The 20088-nt window shown below is 40.1% G+C and overlaps 1 protein-coding gene across 1 annotated transcript; it reads left to right on the top strand.

Moving 5' to 3' along the window:
- Positions 1-15567: 15567 nt before the first annotated feature.
- LOC139872771 (DNA-directed RNA polymerases II and V subunit 6B-like) lies at positions 15568-19834 on the top strand. The gene is made up of 6 exons (XM_071860696.1): positions 15568-15717; positions 15830-15863; positions 16189-16373; positions 17720-17771; positions 18524-18591; positions 19641-19834. The coding sequence occupies exons 1-6, from the start codon at positions 15683-15685 to the stop codon at positions 19708-19710; spliced, it is 444 nt and encodes a 147-aa protein (XP_071716797.1). The 5' UTR covers positions 15568-15682; the 3' UTR covers positions 19711-19834.
- The last annotated feature ends 254 nt before the right edge of the window (positions 19835-20088 follow it).

Genomic DNA, 20088 nt, shown 5'->3' with positions numbered 1-20088 from the left:
TATGTCCTTAATGTCAACCTTATCAGTCTTCTTTTTGAAGCGAATGATTAAACTGTGATCTTTAGTCTCAAGCCTCATTAATTCCTCGTGACGCTCTTGGCTTGGAGATGGTATTATCGCAGTTTCTTTTACGTCTTCCATTTCCTCTTCCTCTTCAGATTTCTCCTCTTCCTCTATTTCTTCGCTGGGATCCTCTTCTTCCATTTCTGGGTCGTCAACAGACTATGACTCTACACCCATTTGGTTGTCTTCGGCTGGTGGTGGAGACTCATCATCGGAAGTGATCCGTCTGATGGAAATAGCAAACATCTCTGCCTGTCCAGAAAGATTGGTAGGTCTGTCTATTTTGAAGTTAACGCTCTCTCTATGTGATCGTAAGATCAGGGTTTGATTGTACACATCAATGACTATCCTGGCCGTATTCATGAAAGGTCTTCCTAACACTATTGGTGTGTGTAGGTCTTCCTGAATGTCCATCACTACGAAATCCGTAGGATACAAGAATTTGTCGACTTTCACCAAGACGTTCTCAACTATGCCCTTAGGATATCGAATGGTGTGATCTGTAAGTTGGATTGTCATTTTGGTTGGTGATAAATCTCCTAACTCTAATCTCTTGTAGAGAGAGTAGGTGATTAGGTTGATACTTGCTCCTAGATCTGCTAGCGCATGAATGGTTCCAGATTGGTAGATTGAACACGGGAAAATGAAACGGCCCGTATCTCCTAGCTTCTGTGGTAAAGAGTTTCTGAGTACTGCTGAGCAGTCTTCACTCAGTGGAATTCTGTTAGAATCTGGGATCTTCTCCTTTGTAGAAAGAAGCCTTCGGATATATCTCTTTTGATTAGGCACTTTGGACATGGTGTCCAGGAATCTTCCATCAGGTTTGAAGGAATCAAGCCTAGATGGTTCCTCCTGTAACCTTCTGGGGTAGGGTACACGAACCGGAGTTGCGGTGGACAACTGCTGAGTATACGTTGATTAGTTCTTGATTCTAGCTGACCTTCACCGTGGTTCTTCTCCTGGAATTACTGAGTCCATTTGCTTTGCTTCTTCTATGTGGGAATTTTGGATAGTATTACTTGGTAACCTTCCCTGGGGTCGGGTTTCAAGGCGTTGTGATAACTGTACGAGCTACGTTTCTAGACTTTTGAGAAATGCCAGTTGATTTCTCATTAGTATCTCTGTCTGGTCTTGTCTAGATGCAGTTCTCTAATTTAACTGCTGTTGTCCTTGGATGAACTGTGTCAACTGATCATCAGTTCCAAGAGTGGGGTTGGTTACTTTCGTAATTTGGGTGGTTGGGGAATTTTCCTCAGCTGGTGGACCAGTGAGTGGAAGTGGTTGAACGTAGGTCAATTGAGATTGTTGGGGTGGATAAGGTGGATAGCGATAGCGAAAAGGCTGATTGCTTCGCTGGAATTGATTAACCCTGGGTTGTTGATTAAATCCGAGATTTGGTGGACGAGCTGGGTATTGAACGTAACAAATAGAACCGTTAGGGTTTTCGTACTCAACTTGATATTCTTCAGTGGATTACGAGTTGGTACAATTAACACAAGCATGAGCTTGGTTGACCTGCTGCGGCTGCGTCTTCAATTATCCGAGTTGTTTAGAAAGAGATTCCATCTTGTTCGTGAGGGATTTGATGGCCTCCGTTTGATTGTTAAGTGCAGAGAGTGGGGCAGATGATGAAGTTGTTTCTCCACTGTTCCAGTCATGATGATGCATTGTCATGTTCTCGAGCAATTCCCATGCTTCGTCTGTGGTTTGGTTCATCAGATTTCCTTGAGCTGCTGCATTGATCGTTGTCCTATGATTTACCGTAAGACCATTGTAGAAGGTACAGATTTGGGCTGACCGTTCTAGCTGGTGATTAGGGCATTTCTTTAGCAGAGTTTTGAATCGCTCCCATGCAGTGTAAAGAGATTCATCATAACTTTGTTTGAAGTTAATGATGTCATTCTTTAGTTTGTTTTGTTTAGAAGGAGGGAAATATTTGATTAGGAATTTAGTAGCCATCTCCGTCCATGACGTGATGGAATCTTTTTCCAGTCCTTCGAACCAGGTTTGAGCATGATGAGTGAGAGAATAGGGGAACAAGTATAACAGGACTATATCTTGTCCTATCCCTGGCTGTTTGTAGGAGTTCGAAAGAGATTTGAATTTATCAAGGTGAGAATTAGGATCGTCATTCGGTAATCCATGAAACTGACAGCTATTCTGAATGAGCTGGATGATGTGATGTTTTAACTCGAACGAGTGTCCTAGAATCTCTGGTATTTTGGTTCTTGCTACTGATTCCCTGGTATTTTGATAACAGAGCTTCGCACGAACTATTCAACAAACCAAGTGGCCAGGCCGACTACGGAGAGGCAGGATCCTTTTGGTTCCAATATAATTGGAGACTGTTCAGAAAATTCAATAACCAAGTCCGTGTAAAATCGTCTTTCTTAGACACCACTTAAATGTTTGTGAATGAGTTTGATAGAGAGCAGTATTGTCTGATACCAGTTCCCCGGCAGCGGCGCCAAAAACTCAGTATTCCACAATGATATGGCCAAAACGAACGGTTTGATTTGTGCGGTGTCATCAGGTCACAACACGTCAGCTCTGACCGTCAAAAGGGAATATTAGTTTTAAATTTATATTTAGCGGGACCTAAATCGTACTACTCGTTATTATGAGTAAGGGAAGTATGACCTAGAGTCGTATTTTTGAGATATCAGTAGAATCGAACCTATATCTAAAACTTAAGATAATTCTAAGGTGCAGGAGTAGTGGTTGATTACCCCTAATTTTGGGTTTTATAGATTAAGTAAGTAAAGCAAAGTAAATACGATAAAATTTGTAATTCAGATAAGGCTAAAACAAGTGCATGCTATGATTTCATCAGTTACTTTGTCGAGATTATGGAATGCTGGCTCATGAATAGGCAGAGGCCTTGTATTCATTACACTGGTCCTAAACGCCCCTGTCATAAGACATGTCACTGGGTACTGCGCTAGGCTTGAAGATTCTGAAACTACAGCAATGTACCTTACCCCCGACGCCCGTGCAGTCTGACTACAGGCATACACGTTCAGACGGCTCATCCAATTGAGCGACTCGGTTGGGTGACATATTAACATTCCACAAAGGTCTAAACTTTCTTAAGTATAATGGAATACATGGTTTACCATATCCGAGAGACGTGATGTGTTTCAATGCTTTCGTTAATGATTGGTTTTAAAAGATAGTTAGGCCCTTAAAAATAGTTCAACCATAAAGAACACCATGGCCAAGTCAAGCTGACTTCCATGAACACGTTCGGTTATCCTAACGGTCCAATCCTTTATGCGTCTAAACAAACAGTTCCTTAATTAACTAAGAATCCCTCAAGCGGTGTGCAATGCTTGAGACCGCGTTATGGTGCAGTGTACTAATCAACACTGACCGGGTTCCATGGCCTTACTTAGCAGAGGTGCAGCTTACAACAACCGCAGTGCTTCAGAGTGCACGTACGAAGTTTATATGCTTGGTGACTACACTAGCATGGTCTGGGACCGACAATGTACTAAGGGTCTAGTCAGATGTTTCACTACGAAAGAGTCCTCAGTTGGAATCTAAAGCTCGATAGACTTACCATAACCGGTGTGCCTCAGTCGATCTTACGTTGTATCCGATAGACTTCTCTTACCAAAGGGTGACACAGATAGTGTACTCTGAATCGGGATTCACGACTTCCCAATAACAGAGCCAATAACTATGTTCTATTAGTTGGAAAAGCAATTGAGTTTAAAGCATAATCGGAAAGCATTTTGACAACATATACAAGCCATAATATAATCTCGGCATTATAACTGATTACGTCATAACATACACTACAAATAACTACTCGCTAATCATGGCAACAATATCACAAAGCATAATAATGGAAGACATTATATAAAGACATGAGATAGAAGTACTAGTAGATTAAACGAGTTCCGAATACAAAAGTGACAACTTCAAGACTCCAGACCGCTCCTAATACAATCTTCGGCGTTCTTCTCCGGGTACTAGGTTTCCCACACGGAATCGAAGACCTTGAGAGTATGACTAATATTGTACAAGAGAGATGTAACAACCCAACCCGTTAACCTTCCGAAAATGTGCCACAAAAAAAAAAAATTCCGGAACAGTTGATCTGGACGGCGTCCAAAAGCTTGGACGGCGTCCAGAACTTAAGACTGGGACGGCGTCCAGCCATCTGGGACGGCGTCCAGATGTACTAAAACATTCTGATCAGTTTTTCGAACACACGCGGGCGAAAACCGGCTTCCCGACACTTTTAAACCAAAACACTTTCACAATAGATTACAATAGTTTAAACTAAGAGTTTTTTTCACAATAAAAACCGAGTTTTACGACACCGGGCCCACATCGACCCAAAATACCACAAGTGACTATTTCGACCCATTAGTTTATACAAAAACATAGACCGAGCATGGGATTGGGGACACACTACCCAATCCTAATCAAATCCTAAAGCAAGTCTTCTAAAGAACTACGCAAGTCCACTAGTCCCCGCGTTTACCCGAGCCACCGCATCCGTGCAATCTATAAAAATGTAAACAACGAGAGGGTAAGCTAACGCTTAGTGAATGATAATATACTACATACATATATATGTATAAAATGGACACGCCACACAAATATCAAATACCGCATACCGAAGCATCCAAGTATAAGGCAAGCTAAGCCAAGCATACCGTACGATCTCTAAGCAACAAGCTAAAGATATCAACAAAGTATAAGTTCACCAACGACGATGTGAACAACGCCAATAAGCTGCACCCAGAGGGTTAGCTACAACACAACAATACATTAATATATAACAATATAAAACGAATAAGGTTAACCCCTTAACCCATTACCGAATACCAAACGCCGCAATGAAGATTGGCCGAACTACACGAGCCTTAGTAATCCGAAACCACACGAGATTACTATCTTCACAACATCGAGGTTGCCCGAACTACACGAGCCTTGGTAATCCGAAACCACACGAGATTACTACCTCAATAAGATGACCGAACTACACGAGTCACCATGAATCCGAACTACACGAGATTCATTTCCAATAAGATGACCGAACTACACGCGTCATCGTGAATCCGAACTACACGCGATTCACTTCTCCAACTCAACCCACGGTCATGGGATTATAAAATCCACCACGTCGGGGTTATCCACATCACGACAATATCAACCCTTCGCCATTGGAGTTATAACATCCAAATCACAACCACGTGTGATAACGTACACACAAACGTGTACTTCGCCAAAGGTGGTCAACCAAAACGCACAACCGTGCCAATTGGACTCATACTAAAGTCCATCAAATCCACCTATATGTGAAGTGAGCTCTATAGCCGAGAATCACTTCACCCGACCCGCACCCATCCTACACATACATATGCATATAGGATATTAACACTCACCTAGTCGTCTTGATGAATGCTTCCAAGTAATCCGCAACGCGCCAAATGGAAAGTACCTATTCCATTATCACAAACACAACAACACAATTAGGGTTGACTTACAAACCAACTCAATTGACACCTAGTGCAAATTTGACCCATTTGCACTTCCAAGCACGAAACGCGCCCACACTAACCAATATCCACTAACACGAGTGAAAATGGTCCTAACACACCGATTAAGCCCGATCACAAGTGTTAAACACGTGTCATACCCATTTTGACACCAAAACCCTAATTTGACCCATTTCAAAATTAGGCAACCAAACACACCCAAAAGTGTTCCAACACTTCCATAATCACTAAACCTAGTGATTAAACTCACCATCAAACCCTAAATAAGGCCAAATCGTCAACCGACCTAAAACCCGCCAAGTGACAAGAATAACAAGTCACCATAAACCCATTTCATCATCTAAAAGGGTTTCACAACAATCTAGCTCAAAACCCTAACTTGAATATCAAATCTAACAAATGAAATTCGGAGTTTGAGCTTACCAATACCACCACAACGTAGCTAGGAGCGAGATGAACAAATTTAGAACCCGAGCTTTTGCTAGAAATCGACTCCTTCCTCTCCAAATCCACCTCTCTCTCTCTCTCTCTCTAAACTTCTCTTCTCTCTCTAGATAAGGTTGAGAGTGTTTTTGGCTGGTGAGAAATGATCCAAAGTGATCAATGAATCAGCCTTGAAGGCTCCAAACCGGAACCCAAGTGAAATTACCATTTTGCCCCTTTTTAAACTAATTAAAACAGCTGGCTCGACAGACAGTTTGGACGGCGTCCCGTCCTTCTTTGCTGGACGGCGTCCCGAAGGTTGGACGGCGTCCCGATCTACTGCAAAATCAGAAACAGAAACAGGGTCTTACAACTCTCCCCCACTTAAACATGATCGCGTCCTCGCGATCTGCAACACGTAACCGAACAGACCTCACTCAACGGTCCTCAAACATAGCCCCAATCCGACTTTCCTAAGCAATCTTTCCCAATGAATCGCCTTTAACAACTAAATCGTCACACGCGATTTATCAATTCACAATCCCGAGCACTAAAACCATGCTCATTCCCTAACATCGGGAAAAACTCAACCAAATCTCGAACCGAGATATCAACCCCTTAGCGTACCCTTACCGAGCACAATGCTAAAAGCAACCAAGTCTCAATCCAAGGTCAACAACCCGAAACGATGAAGACCGATCCAAACGAATCCCTACGAATAACACTTACCACTAAACATCCCTTGTAGTGCGCAATACGACCAATACGCAACTACCGTAACATCATAACAAACGGTTAAAACCGATAGCCCCCAAATGATCATGGCAACGCTAGATCCCAAGGTGTACAAAATCGACGATCGTCACACCTGTAACATGTGAGCAAAACACGGCTATCGCATCACTAATCATACCACAACATGGTCCTCACGACCCCACCATCGGTGTATCAAACAACCGATTGATCAAACATCATCCGTTAGTGTACAACGACATATAACACTAACTCATGGACAACGCATATCCAATCGCACACGGAGATGGTACTCGAATTTCCCATCGGTGCTCACACATCCAACAATACGAAGGCTGGCCGAAAACACACGCGCCTTAGTGAATCCGAATTACACGCGACTCACTACCTTCACCACAACAACAATCGGGAATGGCCGAACTACACGCGCCATAGTGAATCCGAACTACACGAGAGTCACTATCCCAGAGGAATGACCGAACTACACGAGTCATTTGTGAATCCGAACTACACGAGACCCACTCCTCAATACAATAACCGAAACCACACGAGTCATTTGTGAATCCGAACTACACGCGACTCACTTCCACAATAAGATGACCGAAACCACACGCGTCATCGTGAATCCGAAACCACACGCGATCCACTACCATGATGAAGTCAGGGGACCCGAAGATCATGCTTCACCAATCTCAACACCGGATGAAGTCAGCGGACCCCGAAGGTCATGCTCCACCGATATAACACCTCGCTCATGATGAAGTCAGCGGACCCCGAAGGTCATGCTCCACCAATCGCATACTCCCATGATGAAGTCAGCGGACCCTAAAGGTCATGCTTCATCAATCACCAATACCATGATGAAGTCAGCGGACTCCAAAAGTCATGCTTCATCAATCAACGCCCTTTTGGCCTCGAACGACGAGTAGCGTAACATCGCGCTCTGCTATGCCATAGTGAATCCTAACGGATACCACTAACCATTCACACACTCGAGCAAGAACCACCTATATCAAACATAGGCACAAAACAATAATTCTCTAGAAGAGAATCCGACACACACCTCCCTTAACTGAAGGATTTCACCTTGCTCGCCAAACACGTCCATTATCTCTCAATGAGATTTACCACATTACCACCTCGGTGATAATTTAAATCCAAACCATAAGTACAATTTATCCGAAATTGTAATCTACCACAAATCGACCAAACTAGGTCCCAACGCAAACTTCCGGATCTACCAAAAGTATCATCCGAAGTCTCAAACTAAAAACTTCCTCGGGCGGGAGTGTAACTCCCCCACTTGGAACTACGTTCCAATATCCACAACTCGTACAACCGTACAGTGCTATCAAAGGTAGACTTTACCAACAATTGGGTTCACACAACCCATCACCACATCTTGCTCCAACCGAGAGCACACGAAGGATTTAAATCAATCCTTAAACACTTCGAACGAAAAGTGTACTACAATTACACAAACCACACTCTCGCAATCATCCAATTGCTCTAGTTTGTCAATTTCCACCTAGTCACTCATGTACCTAAGGGTTTCACTTCGGTACCCTAAGTACAATGTAACCGCAACACAATCAGAGTTGAACACCACGCTAGTAGGTATAAAAGAGGCACCTAATGTCGCGTCATATAAACTCCATTACCAACATACATCGAGATTCAAAACACTCGATTTCAAGGGTTCCAACCACCCGACGAACCTCATAGTTCATCAACTTCCACACTATAGCGAACACGCGCTTAACAATCGAACACCAAAGCCCACACATATGGCTTGGTAGAAACAATTCCCAATACTAAGGAATGCTTAGTTGCACCAAGTCTTACGCCCTTCGCCCGACAATCAAACGTCACCATAGGGTACTTTCATTAGGAACGTCACCTATAACAACAATATGCACAATACAAGGCATTTTACAAACTCAAATTCAACGGCACTTAATAAATAATCAAAGGACATATTTATTAAAACGAAACGTACCTTAACGTGTCCTTGCCGCACCCGTCCCCGCTAACTTGGGACATTCTGACTTACGATGTCCTTCTTCTTGGCAATTGAAACACACCATACCATCACTCTTTGGTACCGAACATTCCCAAGACTTGTGACCCCTCATGCCACAATTGTAACATCTAGATGCACTAGAATTCGGTATACCCGTCCGCTTACCACCCGTGCTCTCACTCGGACCCTTAGTCCTCTTACTCGGAGCACCATACGAAACAACCCTTATCTCACTTGAAGGTTCACCAATCTTTGATCGCGTATACGACTCGAAACCTCTAGCCACCGCGAATAATTCCGCAAACGACTTCGCGTAACCCCGGCTAATCTTACTCTTCAAGTCATCATTCAAAGTCCGATAGAAATCTTGCATCAACAAATTATCATTCCCTAAATACTCCGGGCAAAAACGAGCCTTCGCAATAAAGGTCGTCTTGAGAGTATTCAAATCCATAGAACCCTGTTGCAAATTTCGCAACTCATTACGCAATTCCGACAAGTCGGCTGAAGTCCGGAACTCCTCGAAGAATTCCTTCTTAAACTCGTCCCACGATAACGCCATAAACGCTTCACCGCCAACAAGATCAATCTTACCATCCAACCAATCCTTCGCCCTACCCCGCAACAAACTAGTAGCGAGTCTCGTCTTTTTCTCGGGAGGGCATTAAATAGTACGAAAACACCCTTCAACATCCGAGATCCAAGTTGTGCTTATCAAAGGATCCGGTTTCCCGTCATACATCGGGGGTTTAGTCCTCATGAAGCTCTTAAGACAATGCTCCATTTCACCACTATTTCGAAATTCGAAATACATCCTATCCATTTCTTCTCAAAATGCACTCATTTGCTCCGCAACGGCGGCCGCAACTCTAGAGTTAAACTCCTCGTCATTCGTCTCGATCTCGTTTCGCGTCGTCATTCTAAAGAATGCAAAACGATTAGTCTACGAACGTATAAAACCATACGCACAACACCGCCCCATCTTGCTCGACACTCGTGGTACATCACTTGTTAAACACGATTTGCACCCGTAATAAGGTTTGCAAGTCCTTATTATGCACACACATCGTATCCCCTCGTTAGTACAACGACCATCTTGCTCGATGATATTCGCAACGCAACATAAACACAAACATAACACAATCGTATATTAATAATATCCACGTATTAATATACACGTTAGTCCACCTATCAATTAAGGCACTAACCAAATTCCCATTCCGACCCGTAATCCTACAAGTCCCGCAACAAATAAGCACACACAAAAGTCTAAGTCTAGGCACCTATCTCAAGTCACCTAAATCCCTTAGACCATGCTCTGATACCACTTGTAACAACCTAACCCGTTAACCTTCCGAAAATGTGCCACAAAAAAAAAATCTGGAACAGTTGGTCTGGACGGCGTCCAAAAGCTTGGACGGTGTCCAGAACTTAAGACTGGGACGGCGTCCAGCCATCTAGGACGGCGTCCAGATGTACTAAAACATTCTGATTAGTTTTTCGAACACACGCGAGTGTAAACCCGCTTCCCGACACTTTTAAACTAAAACACTTTCACAATAGATTACAATAGTTTAAACTAAGAGTTTTTTTCACAATAAAAACCGAGTTTTACGACACCGGGCCCACATCGACCCAAAATACCATAAGTGACTATTTTGACCCATTAGTTTATACAAAAACATAGACCGAGCATGGGATTGGGGACACGCTACCCAATCCTAATCAAATCCAAAAGCAAGTCTTCTAAAGCAACTACGCAAGTCCACTAGTCCCCGCGTTTACCCGAGCCACCGCATCCGTGCAATCTATAAAAATGTAAACAACGAGAGGGTAAGCTAACGCTTAGTGAATGATAATATACTAGATACATATATATGTATAAAATGGACACGCCATACAAATATCAAATACCGCATACCGAATCATCCAAGTATAAGGCAAGCTAAGCTAAGCATACCGTACGATCTCTAAGCAACAAGCTAAAGATATCAACAAAGTATAAGTTCACCAACGACGATGTGAACAACGCCAATAAGCTACACCCGGAGGGTTAGCTACAACACAACAATACATTAATATATAACAATATAAAACGAATAAGGTTAACCCCTTAACCCATTACCGAATACCAAACGCCACAATGAAGATTGGCCGAACTACACGAGCCTTAGTAATCTAAAACCACACGAGATTACTATCTTCACAACATCGAGGTTGGTCGAACTACACGAGCCTTAGTAATCCGAAACCACACGAGATTACTACCTCAATAAGATGACCGAACTACACGAGTCACCATGAATCCGAACTACACGAGATTCATTTCCAATAAGATGACCGAACTACACGCGTCATCGTGAATCCGAACTACACGTGATTCACTTCTCCAACTCAACCCACGGTCACGGGATTATAAAATCCACCACGTCGGGGTTATCCACATCACGACAATATCAACCCTTCGCCATTGGGGTTATAACATCCAAATCACAACCACGTGTGATAACGTACACACAAACGTGTACTTCGCCAAAGGTGGTCAACCAAAACGCACAACCGTGCCAATTGGACTCATACTAAAGTCCATCAAATCCACCTATATGTGAAGTGAGCTCTATAGCCGAGAATCACTTCACCCGACCCGCACCCATCCTACACATACATATGCATATAGGATATTAACACTCACCTAGTCGTCTTGATGAATGCTTCCAAGTAATCCGCAACGCGCCAAATGGAAAGTACCTATTCCATTATCACAAACACAACAACACAATTAGGGTTGACTTACAAACCAACCCAATTGACACCTTGTGCAAATTCGACCCATTTGCACTTCCAAGCACGAAACGCACCCACACTAACCAATATCCACTAACACAAGTAAAAATGGTCCTAACACACCGATTAAGCCCGATCACAAGTGTTAAACATGTGTCATACCCATTTTGACACCAAAACCCTAATTTGACCCATTTCAAAATTAGGCAACCAAACACACCCAAAAGTGTTCCAACACTTCTATAATCACTAAACCTAGTGATTAAACTCACCATCAAACCCTAAACAAGGCCAAATCGTCAACCGACCCAAAACCCGCCAAGTGACAAGAATAACAAGTCACCATAAACACATTTCATCATCTAAAAGGGTTTCACAACAATCTAGCTCAAAACCCTAACTTGAATATCAAATCTAACAAATGAAATTCGGAGTTTGAGCTTACCAATACCACCACAACGTAGCTAGGAGCGAGATGAACAACTTTAGAACCCGAGCTTTTGCGAGAAATCGACTCCTTCCTCTCCAAATCCACCTCTCTCTCTCTCTAAACTTCTCTTCTCTCTCTAGATAAGGTTGAGAGTGTTTTTGGTTGGTGAGAAATGATCCAAAGTGATCAATGAATCAACCTTGAAGGCTCCAAACCGGCACCCAAGTGAAATTACCATTTTGCCCCCTTTTAAACTAATTAAAACAGCTGGCTCGACAGACAGTTTGGACGGCGTCCAGAATCTTGGACGGCGTCCCGTCCTTCTTTGCTGGACGGCGTCCCGAAGGTTGGACGGCGTCCCGATCTACTGCAAAATCAGAAACAGAAACAGGGTCTTACAAGAGAGAAAGAAGTGAATTGAAGTGTGTGTTGGAATGAATGCCAAAGACCCTTTAAATAAGCTAAGTTTTTCCCTGCAAACGGCTGGCTGGTCGTTTGGCAGGCCGTGTGCCAAGCCAAGCCGTTTGCAAGGGCCATTTGCCCTGGCCGTTTGGTAGGCCGTTTGTGAGCCAGGAAAGCCGTTTGGCAGGCCGTTTTTCTTGCCTAGTCAGCTGGATTCCCTGGATCGTAACTTGATTTCTTGTCTTTCACCGTTTTCGCTCTAGAATCTTCGTTTTAGCTCCGATTCTCTTGATTCTTTTTGCACTGTCTTCGTAATTACTTGTTCTTCAATTCTAACCTACAAAGTGGGTATTTTGTCGACAAAGTTCGGATCTTTCTTGTTTTTGGGCCTTAATACCGGGGTGAAAACGTGACTTTTTAGCCGATATCAAGAAGCTATCGAGCATTGTAATGCTACGGATATTATGAAAAAATACAAGTGTTATTATGCCGACATTATTCGGTAATATCTATCCTTTCTTTTATTAATTTATTATAATATTCTTGCTCGATGTTTGTGATTTATTAATATTAGAAATGCTTGTTGCCATAATGTGTGAGTAATTGCTTGATTGTTTGCCATGATTTAATAATGTTAGTTAAGGATGATTATCGTTTCGTATTCGCTTTCTGTCTATGATATTAAACCTCGTTATTATCGTCCTTCCACCAATAAACGTGATTAAAACCCTTTATAAAGTCGACAATTATAAGGTAATTAATTATCTGTGTTTATACATTGGTCAAGGTATGAACTCATCGGAAATACTATAAAGTACATGGGGAATAACCGTAGGACCAGATCAAGACATTGGTCAAGAGTATAAGACTCAAGGAATTACTGTTGCAACAGTAGAGTATAGTGTTGATGTACTATAGGACCACTTGAGCATGGTCAACATTAGAAGCTATGGAATCACTATAAGTCTAGTACATGGTGGATAACTAAGGGATTTATTGGGTAGATTTAAGTAAGGGCTGGTTTAAATCATAAATGAGAAATTAACGCACTACAATACAAACTAAGCTTATAAATCTTTAAGGATGACTGAGAACTATCAGAGGTTCTAATTTATCTACAAACCCTTAGATTTTACCAAACCATTGACAGAAAGGAATTCGAAACACAACCATAACCACCCATTTGGGTGATGCACTATGGTGTTAAAAAAGGTTGGATATTATATGTATATGGCTATGCTACTTTATTTGCGCGCTTAAGGTATGCATTGCACCCAATGTGGGCCGCTTATATCCCTAAACCGGATAAAGCGTCGGGAGTTGAGCATAGTCCATCCGATCAGAATATTCAAAGCCTAGTTCCTCGTGACATGCTAATCGGGAAACCGCTTAGTAGGGAATCTAGTATTCACACCAAGGTATTTCTATCTAAGGAGTGTCTCATAATCATCCCGACACTACGTCATCTTAAATCATAGTGAACCACGTCTTCTCTATCCTTAGCTGTTGCATGCTAGCTAGCTTATTTTAATTATATTGCTTTAATATTTTAATTACAATTATAAATCAAATCAATCCAACTATTGCCTTTACACAATTTGATATTCCGGATAAAGTGGTGTCTAGAATAAACCGGTTGGACTTGGTTGTTGAATTTTCTGAACAGTCGCCAATTTATTAGGACCAAAAGGATCCTGCCTCTCCACACAAGGTGTACCTGGCCACTAGTCTTGGATACTAAATTGTGTACAAACCCAATCTTAATTACTAAATTATATGAATAAGCTTCGTTTCAAATTCGACCACTCAAGGAACGACCCTAGGACATATTTGCCCTTGCCAACCCATAGGAAGGAATAATAGATTTAGGCCCAACATATATAAATTAAACAATCAACTTCTTCTGTTGATATCCTGAATTGACGTTTTGCGACCTAACGACACCGCGTAAATAAACCGTCCGATTCGGGCATATCAGTGGCCCCAGCCGTGTACTTCCTGGGGTTTTCAAAGGACTCTTTTGACTTGTTTATTATGGATATCGTTCGTTTGCTAGAGATCATGTAGGCTCGTGAACTTGTATTGTTCTATATGCTTTTAAGCACTTAAGACTTGAGGTCATCATCAAAACAAAGTGATTAATATTTGAATATTATCATTGGATCACTAACCAACAGAATTCGTGTTGCGTCTTACTTTTTTAAATATATAACCATTATATGTGGGCTTTTAGTTATTAACTTTGGAGTAGTTTTTTATATTTTGTATAAAATATGTTTAATATTTGAATCGCCGTGGGTCCTTGGGTGATTGTCAAATTTTCGGCGATGTGTTGGTTGTCCCGACGGAAAAACTCTCTAGTTTTCCTACTATTAGATTTTAAGCGGGTGTTGTGGTTATGGTTTTGTGGTTTCTGGGTGTAGTTGGGTGATTCTTTGTCTTAGTTTTAGATGTGACTTGGGGTGATAGAAGTCGTGGATTTCAACTAATTATGGGTTGATTTGCGGCATTGTTGAATAGTTTGGTGGCGACTCTAGGTAGTTTTAGAAGTTAGTGGTGGTTTACGTGTTGATATCATGCTTTGATGTCAATTGGTTAGCATCGATCGATTTTCTCTTTGTGGTTTCTTCGTGATAGCTTCCCTCGAGAGTTTGTCCCTTCTCCGATTCTTTTCCTTGCATCTCGCTGAAACATCATGTAATCCAGATGGATCATCGTGATTGTTGGTTACTTTGGCACTTAACCTTTGGTTTCATGCTCCACTTGATCAATAGGATTGGCTCTTGATCAACGACTACATTCATCCCCAAACATGTTTGGAGTAGACCTCTTGAGGACTTGGGGGGAGTTGGCGGTCCTTAATGCAAGCTTCTTTGTCGTTGAATTTTGTGGTGTATGTTGAGGGTTGTCTCATTGATCTCGAATCCGGGTGTTGGTTCCTAATATGTGATGTATCATTTGGTTATAGTTTTGCGAACACATGAATATTGATGACACATTTGATTGTATCAACGAGGGTCATGTTCACTAAAAAGTTTCAAATAGATCGTAGGATCTTGTCAATCTAACACGAATAGTCCGAACCGGTTACAACTCATTAGATTATTTGTTGTACTTTATTTAATTTAATTTTTTAAAGGAAAAAATAAAAAAAAGGTTTTTATAATTTTATGCTTTCTTTTGGTCAACAAAATTAAGGTAAAAAAATTTCGCAACCCTAATTACTCCCACACAGCTTCTTCATCTCCTTCTCTAGTTCCATCTGAAACACACCAACAACAAAGGGAAATGGCTGACGATGATTATGATATGGACACCGGAGGGTAATAATTAATAATTAACTATATATATTTTATCACTTATTAATAAATAAATTATTATCTTTACATTCGATTGATTTATCAAACAATTGTTGCGTGTTTTTGTTTTGAATAGTTACGACGATGAGCCAGTGGAGCCTGAACTCGATGTAAGTCGATCTATCTATCAAATATATTTTTGTCTGTTTAATTAGAGCTGTATACGAGCTGTTCCTTTATCGAGTTCGAGCCCTAATTTGTGTTGAATGATAATTATGTAATTTATTCTACTAGGTTTTTGACTTGCGCACATATTTTGTTCTGAGATTTATGCATTTTTGAATTGCTTTTTGTTCTTAGAAGTAATTTATGTTTAAATTATATGTAAATTAGGTTATTGAGAATTATGATTATGTTAAAATTCAAGCTCGAGTCTGTATCATAAATTGTTTGCAGTCCTGGTTATGTTTTGAATTAATTGAATGAATAATGCAGGAAGGTGCTGAGGAAGAAATTGATGGAGACAAACAAGATGAGGAAGATGTTCCTGATCCACTTTTAGGTGATAATGAAGATAGGAATGAAGAAGGTGAACCTGTTGAAAAGCCCAGGAAAACGATTAAGTATATGACTAAGTATGAAAGAGCTCGAATCTTGGGTACTCGTGCTCTGCAAATCAGGTCAGATTTTGACTTGGCTGCTTGCTCTAACTATATATTCGCGCAGTAACGTTGTCGCGTTTACTTTACGTGACTCGTCATGGCATTATTTTAGTGAATGGTAATAAATTGCTAGGGGAAATCATACGTTTAGCCTTTATGCCCCTGTTTTTAGTGGCCAATGCGAAAGTTTTGTACTTTTCCCCTGTTTTTTTTTTTTGAAAAGCAAGCCAAAAAAACTATATAAAAATAAACTAGAAAACCAGAGTACAACAGGAGCACAAAATGACTCCTACCAACACCAACAAAAACCAAAGCACAAATGAGGAACAGAGAAGAAAACTAAAGAAAAAAAAGGCTGCAGAGCTAGCAGCGGAACAACTATAAACAAGCTACAACTCCCCATAAGTGCTAGGATTCGTAAGCCACATGAGCCAATCGATTTTTTTGTTGCGAATACGTCTTGAAATCCAATCAAAACTTCTCACTTGAATCTCGTTTAGCGCAATCGGACCATTCCATTTTTTCTTGTTGAAAACCATCGAATTTCGATTCTTCCAAATTAGGTAGCTAGTAGTGAACTTTACCGCTTGCCAAATTTGATGACCTAACGAAGATTTTGCCCCGATAAAATTTCTTTTAAAAATATCCTCGAAAGAGTTATTTTGAAGGTTGTCGTTATTCCACCATTTATAAATCCTGCCCCACACCTCTTTCGCGTCTTTACAATCCCATAAACTATGATCAACCGATTCTAAACCCTCGTTGCACAATGGACATCTTACCGAGTCAAGATCCACATCTCTTTTATCAAGCTCTAGTCTTACCGGAAGTCTCTTGAGAGCTGCACGCCAATTGAAAATCACTACTTTTTTCGGGATCAACGCGTTACGATTTGTCTTCAAGTTGCAAAAAAATTGAGTCAGCAGCTTATTGTCGACTAATTTGGTAAGCTCTTTTGTTGTGAAAGAATGTTTGCTCGAAAGGTTCCATTCCCAAACGTCTTCTGTCCTGTCATATTTTGTCAGAGAGTCAACCATGTTAGTAATTTCTTGCAGCTCCCCGAGTTCCCTTCCAAACAGATTCCTGTTCCAGCTCCAAGTTTGCCTCCAACTGTTACCGGTCCATTGAACACGATCACATACCCGAACGTCTTTCACAGTTTCTTTCCCCTGTTTTTTGAGAGGTTAAGACTATCTTGTTTAAATGTAAATCGCGCAAAGGCTAGATTTGTGATTTTCTTTATTGCAGGTATGTTTATTTCTACAGTATTAATGATAATGATTTATTTTTCATTGCAAGTAAAATATTTGTTGGTTGTTTGGGTTTTTTTTTCTCATGGTTTTGTTTGTTTAACAAATGTTCAGCATGAATGCTCCAGTGATGGTTGAGTTGGAGGGTGAAACTGACCCACTTGAGGTATGTAATACGAGCCATATGTTTCATATTAACGTGACCCATTTCTTCTACATGTGGTACGTGGTTTATTGACCACTAGCTAACTGCAACAGAACTAGTTAACGAAACATGATTGTGAGAGATTATATTATGTCGGAATGATTGTGCAGTCCATAAGTTACGAGTTCAATTTACTTTGAGCATCTAATTGAGTACTTTTGTTGGACTATGAGGGTCGAATGTTTTTTAAGAGTAGTGAAATTGGTATCTATTGAATTTTTAATTGTAAATAAGCTATGTGTCCAATAACCCCAATCTGTTAAAATGGTTGGATATAGCTATTAGTATGCTATAAACATAAGGCTTAAGTTTTTCATTCTTTTAATACCATTAATCTGAGGGACATCTTCGTATATAAATGCCAATTTATCTAGGTTGTTGACAGAATATGTTCATGATACAAATATTATTCTTGCAGTACTTCTTTAATCTTTAGATAGTTCCATTTATAACCTACCAAATGTTCCGAAAATAGAAACTGTTACAGGACCTTATATGCACAACTCACGGTCTTTTACGTATTATTGTGTATTAGGATCTTTCCACATTATGTACGTTTGATTACTGAATTTGTAAATGTGGAGATAATAGTACAATCGTAGACGGTCGCCGAAAATGATATTGTGCCGTTACAGATATTATTTGGTTTCCCTGGTATTTTGTTTATGTTGTATACTGAATCAAGTTTTGATTGTTTTATCTGCATTTTATAGATTGCTATGAAAGAGCTTAGGCAACGAAAGATACCCTTCACTATTCGTCGATACCTACCAGATGGAAGGTAATTTTTATCTTACAGTGGCGTAGTCCTTGTTAAAGGTGGTAAAACGTACGAGACTTTTTGCCAATCGGGTGGGCCAGAAAAACCTTGAACCCATATGGTGGTTTTTGCATGATTAATTGCCTATTGGCTATTAAAATCTTTTGCCCATATATTTTTTCTTTTCTTTTTGCCCTTCTTTGTTTTCAAATACAAATATTTTCAGTTAAGGTACAAACTTTTCACATACAATGAAATTATAAGGTCATTCTTGTGACTTTAACTATTATTATTTCATCACAATCTAAAAATATATATAGAATTCTCTACATTTTTAAACCATTATTTTATCTCATTCTGTTGTTTTTGTTATTTCTTTCTAATAACACCTAGCATACCCCGAATCCTTCTATTTCCCATAAAAAATTATCATGCTATTGTTTTTTCTTATTCATAAAATGACGTTTCAAAATCATAATCTTTTAAATGTATTTGATATTCAATTAATTTCACAATCTTACTTTTTTAGATAAACCTTCTAAAGGAGATAGGTTTTCGTCAAGTATTTTTAGGTTCTATGCATTGCTTTAACGGTTACTTAATTTTTTTCAAATCAGAAGACGAAAATACTTTGAAGTTATATAAACCTAATATAAGTATGAAACATTTTATCGTAGTATATACAGACATTATTTGCAGTTTTTAAATGAATTTAAGGTAAAAAAAGGTCCTTTTATTTTAAGAACACTTTATTAGTACTCCGTAATGCACAGGCTGGGAGAGTTGGATGACACCCGAATGGGTAATTACTGTATTTGTTATGGGTCGGATTGGGTTTACGAGAAATACATTTTTAAAAAGCTATTTGTAATATGTGTCTCCAATATGATTAGAAGCATATCGTTTGTAAGAATTTTTTATATATGATGCTGAAGAATAATGATATCCTTCTGAAATGTTGCATCAAGTCTTTATTTTTATTTTTAGTTATTTATTATTTTTTTTTTTAATGTTTTATTGTTTGACCCGTTGGATCTAAAACACAACCCATTCATAATGCTGTTTTGCAGCTTTGAAGACTGGGGTGTCGATGAACTAATCGTGGAGGATTCTTGGAAGAGACAGGTTGGTGGGGACTAGTTTGGTTGCTGCGGCGTATTCTACTGTCTTGTTTATTGTCCTGTATCTGTGGATTTGGATACTAATAATCAAACTGTTACTGGTCTTGTATTATCTCGCATCAATGCTAAAACTTTTTGCCAAATATTCTCCACTTGTTATTGTTCGTAGATGGTTTTGTTATGGTTAAACGTTAATATCATTGGTATGGTTTCAAGCAACGACTCATTTTAATTGGCCATATGGTTAAAAAAAAAAAAAAAAATTGTAAATCATTACTAACCGCCTTTCACTATGATTCGTTGCAACCAAGTTTCTCACAATGGTAATGAAATTAACTTATTGTACGGAAGTTTGATTATGTCATAATCATTTTGTCTCTTAATTGAACGATTCAAA

The sequence above is a fragment of the Rutidosis leptorrhynchoides genome, chromosome 10 (genome assembly GCF_046630445.1).
Source record: "Rutidosis leptorrhynchoides isolate AG116_Rl617_1_P2 chromosome 10, CSIRO_AGI_Rlap_v1, whole genome shotgun sequence".
Classification (NCBI taxonomy): domain Eukaryota; kingdom Viridiplantae; phylum Streptophyta; class Magnoliopsida; order Asterales; family Asteraceae; genus Rutidosis; species Rutidosis leptorrhynchoides.
Note: the sequence above shows the minus strand (reverse complement) of the source record. Positions and strands in the feature narration are given on the sequence as shown.